Genomic DNA, 20,616 nt, shown 5'->3' with positions numbered 1-20,616 from the left:
GAATTTTTATGAACTTAACTTTATTTATTCAATCTTACTTAGATCCTCTTGAATAAAATAATTTTCTACAAGTCCCCTGTAATTTTAACTCCGCCTGGAGTCCCTCCGGGGGCTACTGCCGGTCCCAAGCCCGGATAAAGGAGGAGGGTTGGGCATGGGGTTAGCGTCCCCATCCCGTAGAAAACTAACTCGCTAAAAAAACGCTAACCAGAAAAAATTATTCAAACCCCTGTAACTTTATAAGTTCAAATGATTAAACAAAATATTCTATGGTTTGTATGACATTGAACCTATTGATAGCTCTTTCTAACAACTCAGTCTAGAATAATTATTCCCTAATTGATAGTTCAAATGCAACGCAAACTGATATCTTATTTTCATTGTTATGTAACTAAACAACTTCATTTATCATAGAAATTCATTTATTTAAACACATAAACATTGACACAAGGGAGCTGTGACGATGGACTACGGGTGAACTCGAGGAAGCTGTAGAGGGCTCAGAAGGAGCAGAAGATATTCCATCCAATCACCTCTTGGAAGAATATTCTAAAATTCCTACGTGTATCTTTCTGATTGGACAATGCTAATAAACTCCTGTATGCGGATTGGAGGACTGTAATGATGATTTCGTTCTCACTAAAAACTATAAATACCTGACAATTTAGTACTATAATCTGACACTGTCTGGGAATAATATTCCTTCCATTAGTCTTCTGTATTTTCATTGCGACTTGAAAGGGTTCTGGTGTTTTAGTGCTCACGTTATACGTGGTATATGAAGAACAACCTTCTAGATATAACAGGAGCGCTAAACAATTAAACTGAAGTTGTGAAGATACAAAGAAAGAAATGTAAGTTTAATAATAAAAGGAACAGAAATGAGTATAAATTAGTGTATGAGGGTGTAATAATAATAATAACAATGGGATAAGAAGTTCAGTTAAGAACAATTTAATCAGAAAATGTTCTCTCGGTTTCATAAGTTACTCTCACTTATATAAAAAAAACTAAAAGAAAGTTACAACAGGATCTTCACTGGCTTCAGTTCTGAACCTCTCAAGCCACTGTGTTACATCATCTTTAGGACTCCAACCACGGAGTTATCAAGGACCAACAAACCACAGTTCTTTACAGCCTTCTTTCATACTACGATACCATGGCATGAACTGACCATCTCTTCACTTTTTCCAACCGGTTCTAGTGTTGGCAAAATTCTCTGGGATGACATTCGTAGTATATGTCCAAGCTACTGAAATCGGTGTTTTAATATGGTGACACCAATTAAATTATTGTCACTATGCTCGAACACACATTGCCATACCTATGCATTAATAACATCATGTTGTTACTGTGTGTCAGCAATCTTTCAGAGACAACAATAATCAAACACAGTGAGTCGCTTAGCATCCTCATTTTGAAGAGCCTAGGTTTCACAATCATGCAGCAAATCTCTTCACACCGGTAAGTTGTAAATCCGATCTTTTACAGTCAGACTAACATCATGAAAGCATCAAAGATGATCCATAAATCTTAAGAATATTGAATTTGCTTTAATCACCCATACATTTTCAGATATATAATTAAACAGAGTAGTATAGAGATTTTAATTAAATTCTATCTTATTTAAAGCTCCTTGTCTATTAACATAAAGTGAAATGTTTACAAAAGCTAAAATATAACTGATTTATTCTTAAATATGTTTAAATGATACAATCATTTAATATGCATAACAATGAGTAAACAATAGTCTAATTGTATTACATTATAAATTTACATAAAAACTACTCATTACAAGGTGAAGAATCGTATGTTCATCAATATTCATGAAACCATTAACCTGAATTACAAGATGTGACTGACATCTTGAAGAATGTGATGTTTTGCTATAGGATCCGAATCACTCCTCCGTCAATAAGATGATGGGTAATGAAGCGGATACTAAAAAGTTTTGCTAATTTGGTTAAGTGAAAGCCTCCACGCCAAGAATATCAGTCAGTCAGTTACAATGTAGGACAAGGTACATATATGTATCGGCCCAAATTGCAAGCCACGAAAATGGTACTGAAAGATTTTGGAAGTTCATTATGTTGTTAAGTAGTTTGAAATACATATGAATAAGTCTGAAGTATTTTTAGTCAATGCTTCAATCTCTTGATGATGATTTAAGTATACTACTTCCATGATTTAACTTTAACATACAGTTTATATCTATTAATGAGTTCTTTAGGGAAGAAAAACGATGAAGTTGCGATGAGTTCAGTTGTAAGCTCTTTTGTCGTTAATCATTTGGCAACTATTCCAGAGAATAGAATATACCGATCAATAACTGATGAATTTCATTTACATTCATCAACTTCAGGACTGAAATTTCTGGTTAGCGTTTTTTTAGCGAGTTAGTTTTCTACGGGATGGAGTCGCTAACCCCATGCCCAACCCTCTTCCTTTATCCGGGCTTGGGACCGGCAGTAGCCAACGAAGGGACTCTAGGCGGAGTTATAACTGAAATTTACTAAGTCCTATAAATAGAAAATCAATTTAGAATAAAAAATACTCAAATTTCCATTACCGATATACGTTGAACTATCCCACAGAAAATATCTTATAGAATTATCGACACAGACATGATGTTTTGTTTAAAAGTACATCAATTCAAAATCTTGATCAATAAAGTGACTTTAGTAATTCAACCGTTTAACCTTGAATTAATTATACAAAACAAGTATATTCAGTCTTTCATTCTCCACACTCAAAATTACCTTATAATTATTAATCAAATGTTGCTATCATTCATTTCTTTCATATGCTCTTCATACTAAACAAGCTATTCCTATTGCCTAGTATTCTTGGACACCATTTCATTCAACAAGTTTCCAAATCAGAATACGATTGAACAGGAAAGAGATTATATTCCAAATAAGAAGAGTAGATGGAAGTAAGAAGGACAATAAGGGAAACGTTAGTATATTTATAGTTTTTACATGAGAAGATTCTAGAGTCTTCTCCATGTATCGATTAGCGCTGATTGAATAAGAAATGGCCAATCAGCGTCCACGAACATATTTCTGTGCAGAACATGCGTTAATCCAATCTCTATTCCGCTAACACTATTGGTCAATTATCTTCTATACTTTTAATCCTGAAAATTATTTTGACCTCGGCAAGACTATAATTTATGGATGAACCAATCAGATATAAGATAACAGGTTTTGGATTTTTTTGCTCGAAATTCACCCATCCATTTGGCTAAATGAAGTTTTGGCATTTTACTTGATGTCAGTTCGTCGTAATGAAAACTTTAAATCTAATTCCTAACCTTAACCATCAACTGTAAATTATAATTCTAATTACTCACACTGGTTTATAACCTTGATCTAGTCCTAGTAACTAAGTGAACATTCTCAAGGTCACTTTAGAGTCTCCCCAAGGTCATCCATAAATTATAGTCTCACAGGAGCGGGTTAATTTTTAAAAGTTAAATTCTAAAAATCTCTATCTGATTATTTAAACAATCAAATAGAAACATAATGGCACATTCTTCATTACGACATTCTAAATCTTTTTTTTAATTATCAAAAGGGTTTACCATGCAAACAGTAGATCTGTTCAGGTCTTCAACTGTCAAAATCATCTTTTTAACAAATCTTAGACCAGTATTTATTTTCAATATGGGATGCTACATCCCAATTTTATAAGTTTTATCAAATAAACTCATAAACTGAATATTTATTTAATATTTGAATTCATGAATCATTGTAAGCTAAACCGCTCTGAGAAACCTGGAAGCACTGGATAGCCGTTTCGTCCGAGTACGGGACACTTTAGCAGTACTTATTCATGAAACAGCACATGGAACTCGAACCCAGAACCTTCGATCTTATGCGTGAACGCTTAACCTCTATACCATTGAGCCGGCATTCAACGGTGCTAATGTCTAACTTCAATATGAGATGATACAATTCAGTTTTACAAATTTTATCTAATAGACTCATAATTGTATATTTATTTAATAATTGACTTCATGAGTCAATTGAAGCTAGACTACCACACTGCACATGAAAGCACTGAATAACCGTTTCGTCCTAGTACAGGACTCCTCAGCAGTGTACATACACGAAACCAACCCACGAGATTCAATTCCACGTTGTTAATGTCTAAATTCAATCTGAATTGGTACATTTCAATTTTAAAAATTTTATCCAATAAAATCATGAATGAAATATTGATTTATTTATTTCATCCCAATTAATCAATAAATGGGTGAGACATGAGACACACCTATAACTATTATAACCTTGTAAATTATTCATTACAATTAACCAATAGAAAAAGAGAGTTTCAAGGTCAAATGGATAAATATTTAAAATGAATTACACATTACTTACTAATTATAGTCAATATCATTAACATAATGACAAGATTATTACTATTAGTCTAATGTATATTATTATTCGTCTTCTTATCAAATGGTGAAAAATAAGTGGAAAAATCAAAATACTAAATCAGAATTTAATGATATCACAATAATAAAAGAAAGAAAACCAACAACATTACAAACTCTTATTGTTACAATTATATTATGTTGTTTAACAATCATATTCATGATTGTTGGAATGAGTTTAAAATTGGCTTATGGTCCATCATTATATTATAGAGATGAAAATTAGTAAGTTATTATTTTTGCTTTTGGTTAGCTTGTTTTTGGCGATGAGGGATGAGGTCGCTAATCCCATGTCCAACCCTTCTCCTTTGTCTGGGTTTGGGACTACCAGTAGTCCCAGATGGGCTCCAGGCGGAGATGACGTTTATCAGAATTATGTGATATATATGCGCAATACATTTAGAACAATCTGAGACTGGTGATCATATGGTTGACATCAAGTTAGCATTTGTAGTGTTATACAAAAGCCTTTAAGGACGTATACTAAGGTTTATTGAAGCCTTGGCTATACGGAAATTGAAACCCCCTTTATGCGTTCAAAAACAATTTGTCCATACACTTAACCTACCCTGGCAATACTGATTTATTATCCAGAGTGTTAATTACATTGTTTTTGTGTACATTAACATTTTGTTTTCTTTGTTATGGCTTACCTTTAACCTGTCTAGTTGACCTTTTTTGATTGAGATCATGAACCGATCAATGTTAGACCACCTTTGGAAACCTTGAAGCAATGGACGGCCGTTTCGTCCTATTGTGGGGCTTCTCAGCAGTGCGCATCCACGATCCCGCCCGCAGGATTCGAACCCAGGGCCTTCTGTCTCGCGCGCGAACACTTAACCAACTGAACCACTGAGCCGGCATCAAATGGTGATAGTGTCTAACATCAACCAATCCACGAAATTGCGCGACCAACTTCCGTTGACCTTTTAATCTGGAAGCACTGAATGACTGTTTCTTCTTATTGTGGAACTCCTCAGGAGTGCACAGATACGATCTCGCTTAGCGAAATTCGAACCTAGGACAATATCAGTCTCACGCGTGAGCGCTTATGTTTAATAAAGCTGATCAAATGTTTTAACATAAGAATTTTTCAATTCTAATTTAAATGAAATATTAATTATTATTCAATGACTAAATCTATTATATCCTTTTTTTGAATTATTTGTTTCATTAACGTCTTACTATGGAAATAATTCGATTACAACTAAAACAAGGGATGAGAGTTTGTGGAAATTGTAGTGATTTAATGATTGAATTCATGAGCTGATTTAAGCTAAACCATCACTGATAACCTGAAAGCACTGGATGGCCGTTTTGTCCTAGTATGATACTCGTTAGCAGTGTGCATCCACGAGTATGCTCGTGGGAATCGAACCCAGGACGTTCGGTCTGTCATGAGAACACTTAATCTCTAGGCCCCTGAGCCGGCATCCAACAGTATTAATGTCCAACTTCAACCAATCCACAATGTTACTCGACCGTCCACCATTGTATTCAGTGAGTAACTGCCTCACAAAAGATACAGTTTGACTTCACTGGTCACATCTACTCACTAGAACTCCAGGAAATACATCTTGAAGCCAGCCACTAGTAAGCACATGATACTTATTTTCAGAATGAGAGTTTGTGGACAATAATTGTCGTGTACTTACTAGTGATTGCCCTCAAGATGTGTTTCCTGGAGTTCTAGTAAGTAGACGTGTTTGTTAAGAAAAGAAAATTCTATTCTAGCGTAATTGTTAATAATTTTATATTTCTTATGTACTTTCAAAATGATAACAACATTGTTTGAAATGAAACAAATGAATATATTGGTTGCATCTCATAGCTTAGTCTGTGAGAAAATGGGTTGTATACGAGATATTGTTTATTTGATTTGGACCAGTAAAGTCTATTTTATTTTAATATGTGAAGGAGAAATTGCATAGATTAAATTTTCTCATAAAGATAAGTATGAATAACTCTACTCTGATCATTTCGCATAGCTTAAACCTTACAAACATCGTTTAAAAAATTCCGAATAAATGTCTTATTGTAAGTCATAACGCATTACTCTAAACCTGTGGTTATTGCAAAGGTCATAGAATCAACCTCTGCACTACTACAGCTGGATCTGTTTTAAGGTTACTGCCATTCCAAAGCCTTAGGAAGGGACGAGGTTCCAGCATCGAGTTAGCTCAATATTGGACATTAAGTAAAGAATTTTATAGCGAGATTTAAACCTCTCTCTCATTCTAGCACGGTAAACTAATTTGGAAAAAAATATTATCGATTCATCGGTACTAAGTCAACTGGATAAACGGGTCACGAAAACCAGTAAAAGCGTTTCCTTAATTCTTACTGTTCAATCGTCATATTATAACGGTTCTGTAGTCCTTCGATTTTTTATTTTGAAAAATACGCCTTCATAATACTATTGATAAATTGGGGCTAACAATATCGTTGTCTTACTTTCGTAACTATTCAAGTTACTGTATACTTACATCAATAAGTTGATATTTTAAGCTGGATTCAGTTTGTAATATAATGTAATGTTCTATCAATGTCTGGAATCATTCTAACTTTTGTGCAATTTTCAGTTCATTGAACCGATGTAATAAAGTAAATTCAAAGCATATACGCAGAAATAATAAGATCATGTCTAGATCATCGTCTACATATATAGATGATAACTTGAGGCTTCAAAGAAGTCTAATATTAATTTGGGACAAATTTGCACACCAGTCAGGAGGGTTATATTAATAGGTAATAAGATATAATGATATGATATGAGCTCAATCTCATCACTAACTTATATTGATTCATTGGAAACCGAGAAACAGGACAGATTTTACATTGTTGTAGAGTGTAGGAATGATTATACAGGGGTCCAAATGGAAATTTCCAAGTCTAATGTCTGGTAGGGTATCATTGAGACACTGCTCAACTTTAATTCATTACTTATGTACCATAACCATCACTCAGTGCAATCCTACCACTTCACGCTATTTTAAAGTATATAATCTAAGACAGATCTATTTTGCGGAACATTCTAATTTCCTAACACCATTGAACTAGAGTGAACTAGACCGCTTACAATTTCAACTATTTGTTCTAATTTACATTTACATCTATTATGAACTATCATTCTCTTATTCTTATTTATGAGTGACCCCCAAATGCTCTGATATGGCCGAGAGTGAGGAGAGTCCGCTCTCCCTCTCGAAATGCTCTCGAGTGGTCACGTGCATACAACCACTGCTAGGGAAGTCCTATTCACTACGTTCTCATGGCATTACTGTTGTTTACGAAATTGAGATGACGAAAAGCGAATGTACTGCGCTTTAACTGGGTTGGTGGAGACAAAGAGTCCACCTAGGGAAGTTGGAAAACCCTCATTCCAAACCAGTGGTGCACATGGGCTCCAGGATCCTATGGAGACAAATGGCGTATGAACCAATCGTAGGTCACCGGCTACCATGTGACTGAATCTCCTTACGTTGCTCCACTGCCTTGGGGATTAGACCTTTAGGTCAAAAGCTCGGAGTGTGGCCGCCTAAGAAAACTACCTGCTTCGGTTTGGGCATCCAGGCAGTATTCCATCCCTCACATAAGTCGAATGATTTGTGTGGTACATATCTATTTGGTACTTCCTTGTACCAATGTTTGTGTGCTTAAATAAATAAATATAAATACACTTATTTCACTAAGAAGTTTTCGTCAGTAAAAAGAAGTTTTGAACAACATCCAATACGTGAGTAGTGAATGACCTTGAAAGTTCTAATATCTGATACATCAACTCAAACTTTTCAATCAATAAAACTAAGTGGGTTTTGTTTTTATTACCAACATTAAAATAAATATCAGTTTTCAATACGATAAAGTCATTTTCTTGTGCAAACATGTTTAATGAAGCATAGAAATAACAGCAGTTATTATTTGGATGGAACTATAACCATAAGTATACACATATCAGTTATAGTATTTTAATTTAATAATTGACTTCATGAGTCAATTAAAGCTAGATCACCATGGAAAACCCGAAAGCACTAGACGATCGTCTCAACCTAGTATGGAACCTCTCAGTAGTGTGGATCCACGATCCCTCCCGGGAGATTCGAACCCAGAGCTTATCGGTCTTGCCTGTGTACACGTAACCTCGAGACCACTGAAAGGGAATCCAACAGTGTTAATGTTTAAATTCAACCAATCTATTTAATTACACCACCGTCTACCACTGTATTTAGTGAGTTACAACGGACCTGGTTGAAACTCACTGGTATTCATGTTTAAAGACAGTAGGATTTATTCATAATTTTCTTTCCTATTGAAACTAGAATCAAATATACTTTCAATAATAACTACATGATCAAACTTACCAAAAAATTACTGTTTAATGTTTTCTTATTGAAAGTAAGCTCTTTGAAATTTATCAAGAATGTTAAAACTTGTTTTTTTTTTAATCAGTTGGCTTGCAGCAATTGGTCTAAGTCTAGTAGCAATATCTTTTCCGCTTGGAATTACAGCAACCTGTTTATTGAACACATTATGCCGTATTAAACGTTATGTTGAATACATTGAAGCACGTAAACAAATGTTAGAAAGTCAGGTATGTTCTACACATACATATATCTGTATATAAAATAGATAATGGTTACTATGTAAACATTGACTTAACTAATTTGTATTACTTTTTGTTCTATTACATTAATTTTTATATGATTAAGTATATATAACTGAATACATATTGATTTATTGGTTGTATTATTGTTCAAATAAAGCAAAAGACAAAGAAGTTAACACTCAATGTACCCACATTTACAAGAAAATATTAATATGAAGTCAATCGATGAATAAAATCTCTTGCCGATAGAAATAACTCAATATTATACAGAATTGCCACCATCTATCTCTACTTAAAAAGCTTGTGACAGGTAAAAAAACAACACAATGTGAATTTAAACTTCACCCCATTGCACAAGCAGGTGGCTATCAGGACTCCATAGCCAAGTGGACATTCAGTCAGTCAGTAATAACGTTGAACTTCGTACTTACGTACATCAGTTCGAGTTGCCATACCACATTAGCACAGAGATGCAGTTGTCGTTTCAAATCCCATAGTGGTAGAGATGGTAAGAGTATAAGCAGTAATCGGAAACATTACGCGATGACATTTAAAGTGAACGGTACTGGGCTCGAGTCCCAGAGTGAACATCAACTGTGAGATGCAGGTACATCCAGTTGACGAGTCCCAAATAGGACGAAACGCATGTCGTGGATTCCACTGCTAGCTACTATCCATCTTTACTTAAAAAGCTTATGACTTAAGACTATATCGAGGCAAGCAGCACAGAATGCACATATGCCAATAAGAGACTGATCAATTGCAGTCCTAAATAAAAAGGGGAAAACACAAGTGAAAAAAACAACAGCAAGTGAATTGTAAAAATTTGTTTATAGAAAACTTTGCTTTGTCAACAAATTGACATATCATAGTGTTTATTTCAATTATACATTACTGTCAACCTCTTTTGCAAAAGTATACGTAAGCTAATACAAGTAATAGTTGTCATACTGAATACATAAAATATTCCATTTAGAAAAAAACCAACCTAAAAGTTAGTAAACGATGATTTGTATAGATCTAACTGACTTACCCAAAAGAATAAAAGTAGAGTGAATTCAGCGAGGAAAATTTTCTTTCCGACGAAATTATTTACTTAAGCTGTACATTCGTGAGTCAATTGAAGCTAAACCATCATAAAAACCTGGAAGCACTGGACGGTCGTTTCGTTCTAGTGTGGGACTCCTCAGCAGTGCGCATCCACGATCCTGCTCTCCAATACTCAGTTGACTCATGAATTCAAATATAAAATTACTAAAATCTCCACAAACCCCTTCTGTATATTTGTATTCATAATTGTATGGTAAATATATGAGTCTATATAAGGATAGAAAAGATTGTATCGTAAATTGATCCAAGACTCAACTGAGGTTACGCAATAATCAAGGAGTAATGAAGGAATATAAAGATGAAAATAATTTATGGGCCAGATAATTGTCCAATCGACGGATTAACATAAAGGATGGTAACAGCCGGTGGCAGTTTAAATAACAAAATCTCCACAAAACCCCTTCTGATAATAATTTTCTGCTCACTGGTGACTTACTTCAAGAGGCATTTCCTGGAGTTCTAGTGAGAATCCGTTACCAGTGGAGTTCAACCACGTCTGTTGTGAGATATCGGCTCACTGAAAACAATGGTGTACGGTGGTGCAATTTAGTGGATTGGTTGAAGTTAGACATTAACACCGCAGGATGCCGGCCAGCTCAGTGGTCTAATGGTTAAGCGCTGGCGCGCAAGACTGATAGTTCCTGGGTTGGAATCTCGCGGGGAACGGGATCGTGGATGCGCACTTCTGAGGAGTCCCATACTGGGACGAAACGGCCGTCCAGTGCTTCCAGATTTTCCATGGTGGTCTAGCTTCAATTGACTCATGATTTCAACCAGTGAAATTTCTAAAATCTCCACAAAACCCCTTCTGAAAGCAATAATAATCAAATAAAAATGGAAAAAAGGAAAAAGAACTGAAACGTACCACTAAAGAGAATTAGGGCCAAGGATGGTTTAAAGGTTGGACAAATCATTTATGCACGCAAAGTTCAGGTTTGAGTTCGTGGATTGCCAATGCATAAAATATTGATTTGCCAGTGCATAAAATATTGATTTGACTTCCCTTCGATCCAATTCCTTTGATTGTGTAGATTACTTTAAAAGAAGGCTCATTTGGAGCAATATGTCCATAGTTGATTAAATGCTTCTGTATGGAACTAGTAATTACGAATGTACAGCTTAAGTAAATGATTTCGTCGAAATGAAAACATTCTTCACTGAATTCTCTTTATTCAAAAGATTTTAAAAAGTGTGTTGCTTGATTTTGATTACTGGATAATAATCAAAATAATTAGGTTAATATTCCATCAATGAGACAGTGGTATAATGTTTCCTTCATTCTTATTTAGATTTTCACTTACCACTTATTTCAGTATGCCTTATTTTAGTTACTATAATACGATAGTTAGTGATTTATAACCATAGATCCTGATCATCATTGTATAGAAAACAATCATTTGCTCAGTTTCAGTTGCCATATGTGTATTCTGTGCAATCTTCCTAGATACTTCCAGTATGCTACAACTTTGTATAGAACAGGTGAAATATAGCTAATAGTAGATAATCTAAATCATTAAAAATTGTTTCATTATTGATATATGTTGCGCAAGTGAGCGGCTCTCTGAACTCTGTAGCTAAGGTGATTATGCGTTCAATGTTTGAAGTTAAAAATACTAAGCTCGGATATCAAAGTAATTATCAACTCTAAGATGTAGGTACATCTAGATGAGCCATAAATAGGGCAAAATAATGCCCATTCTGAATTCAACTGCTAACCATATTCAAATATTTCTTATTTTGGATAGGAAAGATTCGTTTAATAATTTTCTAGATTCTGATTAAGTATTTTAATCTTGTTTGAACATAAAATGTTTGGATGTGATATGCTCTCCGTTTTCAAGATTTCGAATACCATTTTATAACTTGTCATTTGAATGCTGCTTGTTATATCTGGTCATCGCTGATTGTTATGTCGGAAACACTTATCATTTATACTTGAAACGACGGACCTCTGTAATTTCCATGAAATAAAAGTAAAAATACAGAGGCTCCTCCTTATTCAATCCTACCATTCAGTGCTATTTGTTAGTTCCTTCATCTCAAATATGCACTGGTAACTTGATCTAATATATATTTATGAATTTTTCAAAATGAACAGATTTTTCAATTGTATTGGTGACCGTTTGTGTTACGGACTTTATTTTGACTTGTGTGATTATTGATTAAATTCAACGTATGACAATGGAATTGATAACCTTCTTGATATATGTTGTGGATTTCTCCCGAAATCCTCGTCATCACTGATATATCTTTTTGTTCGAATACTTCTTGTTATATCTGGTCATCCCTGATTGTTATATTGGGAATGCTTATCATTTGTACTGGGAACGAGGGACTTCTACAATTCCCACTATGTGAAAGTGAAAATACAAAGGCTGATATGTGTGAAGATTCATTAATCCTCAAAACACAACAACGACGACGACAACTCTAGTTGAAAATACACTTATTTATATATTGATTGCACACCCATTTTGATTAATAATTAGGATGAAATCACATATTCAGTCATAACAGATCACTTACTGAGCCTAGTTCATGTCAATGAAATATAAGAATATCTCGCATATTATACAGAAGAAAATATCATACTGAGATAACAGTAACAAATACTCCATTGAATAATCATGACATTGAATCAAAATGGAATTCATGTTGAATAAAACTCATAATCGATAAATCAATCGAATTTCGACTTGTCATTCCATCATATCGATTTTTTTATGAGTATTGATCAGCAATAATTAAACACATTTCTTGATTCGTAAACCGTATCTGCTTACATTTTGTGAAGCATGCTAGTGTAAATAAGATATTCCTCATTACTAATATTCGTAAAGTTGTATTTCTACACACTTAACTAACATCATTTGATCAGGAAAGTGAATCAGTCCAGTGAACTATTGTAGTAAACAGAACGCGGTTGGGGGAGAGTCAAACTGTGCTTAGAAACAAATTACAGGACTACTTTGTAAAATAGAAAAACCATATAGCGAATCGTTAGTTTGAAAAATATCAATCCATCATATCAAACTGGACTGTTGCTGTTGCAATCATCAATTCAATGTCTCACATTTCATTGTTCATGCATTTTCTTACAAATTGCATTGTGTCTCCGCTCTTCCTTTCTTGATCATCCCCCATCTTCTGCTACCAGACATTACGTTTTTAACTCGCGTCATATACTACTTATATCAATATAAGTAGCACGCACCACACGATCACTCTAGTATACGTAACACAAATAGATATTGTGGGATTAATGTATGAAAGAAAACAGTTATAAAACAGTATTGAAAAATTGACTTCTAAGAAACATGATACTCACAAGTAATTTTTTTAAAATTTGATCTGATCATTAGTTTCTAAGTGGAAAGTTAGCTTAAATTACAGACTAACATTATATAGTAAATCATCAAAAACCATAAAGCATTGAATAGTTGTTTCCTTTGTTAATTTTCATTCTTTAACAGTTCTAATTCACAACCTTATGAAAGATTGGATCCAGTATCCCGATATGTAACTTTTCAATCAGTAATCTAGTGGTAGAAATAGTTAATTTCAGTCACTTGGTATCATTAAGCAACTTTGGTCCATCAATGATATCTATTTCAATCTCGAGATGATTGAAATTCATCGCTTAAGGCCTCATACTTATGTTTTATGAAATTTATCTCGATGTTAGACACAAGCAAATGTATGATTGTTATTGGATTGAAATAATTTCGAAAGTTAATCCATTTTTTATTGGTTGTTTGTATCTTCCCATTAATGTTTAATACTTCAATTGATCAATCTCTTTTGACAAATGTGCATCGTGTGTGGATTGATTCGATATTGGGATAAATTTATAAGCATTAGAAGCAGAGATGGATAGTGGCTAGTAGTAAAGTCCTGGACATGCGTTCTGTTTTATTCTGGAATCTTCAGTAGGATGTACCCGCATCCCATAGTTGATGATCACTCAAAGACTCAAACTCAGTACTATAAATCAACTCTGTTTTTCATGTAGTTTCAGCTGCCAAATTTCAAATAAGACAAAACGCACTTCTTGGATCCTATTATTAGCCACTATCCACCAGTGCTCATAGTTTTCAAAGACTGTTAATTTTGAGAATAGTTCCCCATATAAAACACATGTAACTAGTTTATCTTCGTTTCTAGTGTATTTTCAGTTTGAATTGTAGGCATTATTTAGATAGTATCAAATCCCTGTACTCATTTATCATTTCAAAGTCGATTGGTACATAAACTAGTCATTCTACTGGAAGATGCTGATTATGTATCTAGTCAATAGCTCAGACGACATATCCTTGTCTGGATCAGAATAACGAATGTATAAAATCCGTTTGCTTCCTATACACCTTTCATTTTGCCAATTAAAGCTTCTAATTATTTCTTTATTAGTTTCATTTGTCTTTCTTTACTAAAAAAGTGCAAAAAAGCTTGTGTATAGGCAGTTACTTTGTAAGTAACACAGTTGTTAGGAAACGGGTACTAGGTAAGGATGGCAAATCAATTGATGAAGTAGTGAAACTTCATCAGTTGAGATGGCTGGGACACGTGTTACGTATGCTCAACGACCGACTGCCTCGACGTGCAATGTTCAGTGGTATAGGAGTAGGCTGGAAGAAAGCTAGGGGCGGCCAAACCAAAACATGGCACAAGTCCATGAAGTCACTGACAAGTGAACTGAGCCATGTTGGTAGGTGTAGACTACCTGGTTGGGGACCGCGAGATGATAGCAACCGATGGTTAGAGACCCTGAATGACATGGCTCAAAATCGTTTGCAATGGCGCAGGTGCATCCACTCTCTGTGTTCTCCCAAATTCCAATCTTCTGAATTCTTCATGTCCCTTTTTTCCTCTTTCCAAATTTATTTCACTGGATTATACTCTTTAAATAACATCTCCAAACCCTAATCTCCCCGTTTACTGCTTATACTCTTATTTCCTCTACCACTACGGGATTTGAATCGACAACTGCATCTTTGTGCTAATGTGGTATGGCAACTCGAACTGATGTACGTACGTACGAAGTTCTACGTTGTTACTGACTGACTGACTGAGTTACTTTGTAAGATCATCAGTCAGTTAGTCAGCAACAATGTAGGACCAGGCACATTTATATGCATCGGTCCAAGTTGCCACACCTCATTTGCACAACAAGATGAACATCGAATTCATAGAAGTAGTTAATTCAGTGGTGGTAATACATAAAAGAGAGACTGCAATAAGGATATAGTACAGGAAGAAAGAATTAGTTGGTAGAAAGAAAGATATGAAGCGATTTTAATCTCATAGTTTAAAGGAAGACAAAGAGTATATACACCTATGCCATTGTGATCGATTCTAAGTCTCCAACCATTGGATACGATAATCACGCGGACCCCCAACAATTAGTCTGCATCTACCACCCACATGGCACAGACTAGAAGTTAGTGATTTTACAGACTGATGCCGCGAAATAGTTTGGCCTACTTCAACTTTCTTCCTACCATCCCCAACACGAGTCACCATTGCGCGTCATATCTTATCTTGTAAGGTCATAAAATATACCTAGTTCTAACAGTTTCTAAATGAACAATAAAAAATCTTGAATTTTTGTTTGTTTGTTTTTCAGGTTACTGAAACTAATCCGGATAAAGTTGTTTACAAATAAAAATATTGATCTCCAAGTTAGAAAATAAGTTAAAGTATCCTTGTGTACATAAATATTCAATATAGAAATAGTTACTATAGTTCAATTATGAATTCCTTCAAATTATTCTATAAAAGATATCAAATGTGACATTACAATGTTCAAATGTTGTAAGTGACAAATATTTTTTAAACGTTAGCAACAAAACATTTTTCTATTTATAATAATATAATAGTTTTATTATATGATCAACTTCTTGATACCATTTGAAGGGAATTGTATCCTTTGAACTGAATGATTTTTTTTTCTTTCTTTTCGTATAACTTTCATTATTCTTTGAAATAACATCATCTTGGAGAAAGCTTTAAAAAGAAGTGATCTTTTCGAATGTTCACATCAACTACTGATTAGTAGCTTGTTTTGTCGATCTTAATTTTGATCGGTTATTGTTTTACTCTTTGTTTTCTTTTTTCACTGTCTTTATATTATTTCGATAGTCTTTAGTCCGTCTGTCAGTCAGTAACAACTTAGAACTTCGTACGCACGCAGTTGTCGATTCAAATCCCGTAGTGGTAGAGATAGTAAGAGTATAAGCAGTAATCCGAAAGATTAGGGTTTGAACATGTTATTCAATGAGTATAATCCAGTGAATTAAATTTGGAAAGAGAAAAAAGGGACGTGAAGAATTCAGAAGATTGGAATTTGGGAGAACACAGAGAGTGGATGCACCTGCGCCATTGCAAACGATTTTGAGCCATGTCATTCAAGGTCTCTAACAATCGGTTGCTATCATCTCGCGGATAACAACTAGGTAGTCTACACTTACTAACAAAGCTCAGTCCACTTGTCAGTGACTTCATGGATTTGTGCCATGTTTTTATCTGGCCTCCCCTAGCTTTCTTCCAACTTGCTCGTACACCATAAAACATTGCATGTCGGGGCAGTCTGTGGTTGGGCATGCGTAACACATGTCCTAGTCATCTCAACTGATTAATTCTCATTACTTGATCAATTGATTTTCCATCCTTACATAGTACTCGTTTCCTAACAACTGCATCTTTTATTCAGTGGTCCCAGAATATACGAGCAATGCAATAGTGATTGGTTTTATAACCGTCTGTGACATATTTTAATGTTTGGTAAACTGTGAAGATTCTTCTTCAAACATTTAATACAATGAGTAATATTTCAGAACAAAGTGCAGCATTACAGATCAGGTTTTACATGTTTCAAACAGAGTATTGTTGTTAACTAGACTCTATGTTCAACAGTATTACAGGAGATGCTTGTAGATATTATAAATACTACAGACGTCTTTCGGCGAGACTATAATTTATATACTAACCAATCAGGTATAGTATAACAGGTCTCGGATTTTGGTGTGAAATTCACTCATCTAATTGGATAAATAGAGTCTTGACATTATAGGTGTTGTCAGTCCGTGATGAAAACCCTAAATCTAATTTTCAATCCTAACCGTCAACTGTATATCATAATCGTTATTCTTCAAACTGCTTTATAACCCTCATTTAGCCCTAGTAAGTAGGTAAACACTCTCAAAGTCATTTTAGCATCGCTCGAAGGTTGTCCATAAATTACAGTCTCACCGGTTTTTCTACTGAACACTGTACAGAAGTCTATATTTCAAGAAATGATATTCACTAGAACGAGATACTAATCAAACCATTAATAACTGATAATGACATCATTTCATTTAAACTTCTCCGTGTCAATGAACTACCATTTCAAACACTGCAATTAACCTGTTCTGGGTTAGAGGCATTTGCCAACCGGAAATAATGAAAGATGGTTACCCATTATCGTGGATTCATTGAATTGAGACATTAACATCGTTGGATGCCGACTTAGTGGTTAAGAGGTTAAGCGTCCATGTACTAAACCGAAGGTCTTGGATTCAACTTCCATGTGCAGGATTGTGGTTTCTCACTGCTGAACGGTTCCATGCTAGGATGAAACTGATGTTCAGTTCTTTAAGATTCTCAATGGTGGTCTAACATTAACCGATCTATGATTTCAATGAAATTCAATAGTTTCCACAACCCACTATCAATAATATCATAAAATTGATCGGTGATATAAAGGTTCTGTTAACAGGAGTAACAATGGCTAATATTCTACAACTGTATATCCAAATAGTAATTCAAAAAGTGACTAGGTTTAAAGCAAATGCATCATTTAGAACTAAAACATGCAAATTTAGGATCGTTTATAAGATGAAATAAAATTGTTACTGTTTAGAATAAATGTCAGTGTATCGCTTTACCTGGTCCATGGTTTCAATAAGATATTGAGAAATTGAACTATTCATGGGTACAGACCTTATAAGGTGTATACATGGAACCTGTAGTAGACTCTCTCTTATCTTTTCTACCATTCTAACTAGTTTTAAAGGTAAACATCAATTGATTTACTTAGTTGGTAGAACAAGAAAACGTTTTGTCAACATAATAAGATCAGATGGGTAAATAAGACTTGACCACTAGATAATATGTAGCTACACTTAAGCTTAGACACAATATCCGACCAATAGCTGAGAACCAGATTAGATTATATATTAGTTAACTTATAAAAATTACAAGCAGTCAACGTATACAGATGGATGTCCAAGCAGAGATCAATAATGAAAGGAATTTACAATACAGTTTAATCCCATAGATAGATGTACCTAACTTTGCTCCTCAGCTAATCAACCAATTACTTTCACTGATATGTCAGTAACTTAGAATAAGCAGCTGTCAACTTGTAATTGAGTTAAGGAGTATAATGTACATTCGAAATAGATCAAACATATGACAGATTCCAACTAGTACATTGTTTGGTCTTATAATCGTTGTTTTTGAGGTGACACTTACTTGTATATTAAGTAGTATCTTGTTCATTTTTTAACTTAGCTAATGTAGATAGAATTTGTCCAGCTTAATTTAAATGGATAATTTCCTCTTTATTCAATCCTACCATTCAGTGCTATTTGTTAGTTCCTTCATCTCAAATATGCACTGGTAACTTGATCTAATATATATTTATGAATTTTTCAAAATGAACAGATTTTTCAATTGTATTGGTGACCGTTTGTGTTACGGACTTTATTTTGACTTGTGTGATTATTGATTAAATTCAACGTATGACAATGGAATTGATAACCTTCTTGATATATGTTGTGGATTTCTCCCGAAATCCTCGTCATCACTGATATATCTTTTTGTTCGAATACTTCTTGTTATATCTGGTCATCCCTGATTGTTATATTGGGAATGCTTATCATTTGTACTGGGAACGAGGGACTTCTACAATTCCCACTATGTGAAAGTGAAAATACAAAGGCTGATATGTGTGAAGATTCATTAATCCTCAAAACACAACAACGACGACGACAACTCTAGTTGAAAATACACTTATTTATATATTGATTGCACACCCATTTTGATTAATAATTAGGATGAAATCACATATTCAGTCATAACAGATCACTTACTGAGCCTAGTTCATGTCAATGAAATATAAGAATATCTCGCATATTATACAGAAGAAAATATCATACTGAGATAACAGTAACAAATACTCCATTGAATAATCATGACATTGAATCAAAATGGAATTCATGTTGAATAAAACTCATAATCGATAAATCAATCGAATTTCGACTTGTCATTCCATCATATCAATTCTTACTTACTTGTGCCACAGCGATCGATGAACAACACTACAAATCTTAATGCCTTAAACTTTCCCGAGTTCAGTATTCAACCAAAAGATGAAGTTAGCAAATAGATGCTTTCTCTGATATGTAGCTATTTCATAAAGTAAATTACTGATCACACTAAACCATAAATAGTAAATTACAATATGATCATGGCTACACCATATGCAGGATTTTCAATACAAATGTCAACACACTTCTACTGTATGGGGTGGAAACCTGGAGAACTACGAAAGCCATCATCCAGAAAATACAAGTGTTTATTAACAGTTGTCTATGCAAAATACTTCAGATCCGTTGGCCGGACACTATTAGCAACAACCAACTGTGGGAGAAAACAAACCAGATCCCAGCGGAGGAAGAAATCAGGAAGAAGCGCTGGAAGTGGATAGGACACACATTGAGGAAAGCACCCGACTGCGTCACAAGGCAAGCCCCCACATGGAATCCTCAAGGCCGAAGGAAAAGAGGAAGACCAAAGAACACATTACGCCGAGAAATGGAAATAGACATGAGAGAAATGAACAAAAATTGGATGGAACTAGAAAAGAAGGCTCAGGACAGAGTGGGTTGGAGAATGCTGGTCAGCGGCCTATGCTCCACTGGGAGTAACAGGCGTAAGTAAGTAAGTAAGTGAGTACACCATATGCAAAAGAGAAATCATATGAAACATCTGTAATTGTATTAACATTAATGTGAATAAGGTAAAAACATACAACATCGGTTAATGGGCTAAGCGAAATATAACAGTTAAAAGAATATTCCAGTTGTCTTATAATCTCACTGCTGAGGAATCCCACAATAGAACGGAACGGCCATCCAGTGCTTCCAGGTTACCAAAGTTGGTCTAACATCAATCGGTTCATGATCTCAATCATAAACCAAAAATGTTCATAAACGTTACATAATTTGTTGCCCCCTTAATATTCGTTTAATCATTATATTGTTAAATATGGAATCATTTATAAAATGTAAAAACGACACTCAAACTTGTTTTCATTTATTCAAATGACATAACCAATATTAATCATAAGATATAAACGCTGTCATAATTGAGTTTATTTCAGTGGGAATTGTATGTTTTCAAACTATTCAGTTGT

The 20,616-nt window shown here is 34.4% G+C and overlaps 1 protein-coding gene across 2 annotated transcripts; it reads left to right on the top strand.

The window, feature by feature from the left end:
• Positions 1 to 2,672: 2,672 nt before the first annotated feature.
• Positions 2,673 to 18,660, top strand: PDE5A_8 (cGMP-specific 3',5'-cyclic phosphodiesterase; the record flags this gene model as incomplete). 2 transcript variants are annotated; one of them, XM_051218107.1, is made up of 3 exons in its annotated part: positions 2,673 to 5,482; positions 8,891 to 9,032; positions 11,999 to 18,660. In XM_051218107.1, the coding sequence occupies exon 3, from the start codon at positions 14,730 to 14,732 to the stop codon at positions 15,078 to 15,080; it is 351 nt and encodes a 116-aa protein (XP_051064543.1). In that variant the 5' UTR covers positions 2,673 to 5,482; positions 8,891 to 9,032; positions 11,999 to 14,729. The 2 variants fall into 2 exon arrangements, with proteins under 2 accessions (XP_051064543.1, XP_012794707.2); XM_012939253.3 differs by having other exon boundaries at positions 2,673 to 4,666; positions 15,781 to 15,819.
• Positions 18,661 to 20,616: the final 1,956 nt, after the last annotated feature.

This window comes from Schistosoma haematobium, chromosome 7, assembly GCF_000699445.3.
Source record: "Schistosoma haematobium chromosome 7, whole genome shotgun sequence".
Taxonomy (NCBI): domain Eukaryota; kingdom Metazoa; phylum Platyhelminthes; class Trematoda; order Strigeidida; family Schistosomatidae; genus Schistosoma; species Schistosoma haematobium.
Note: the sequence above shows the minus strand (reverse complement) of the source record. Positions and strands in the feature narration are given on the sequence as shown.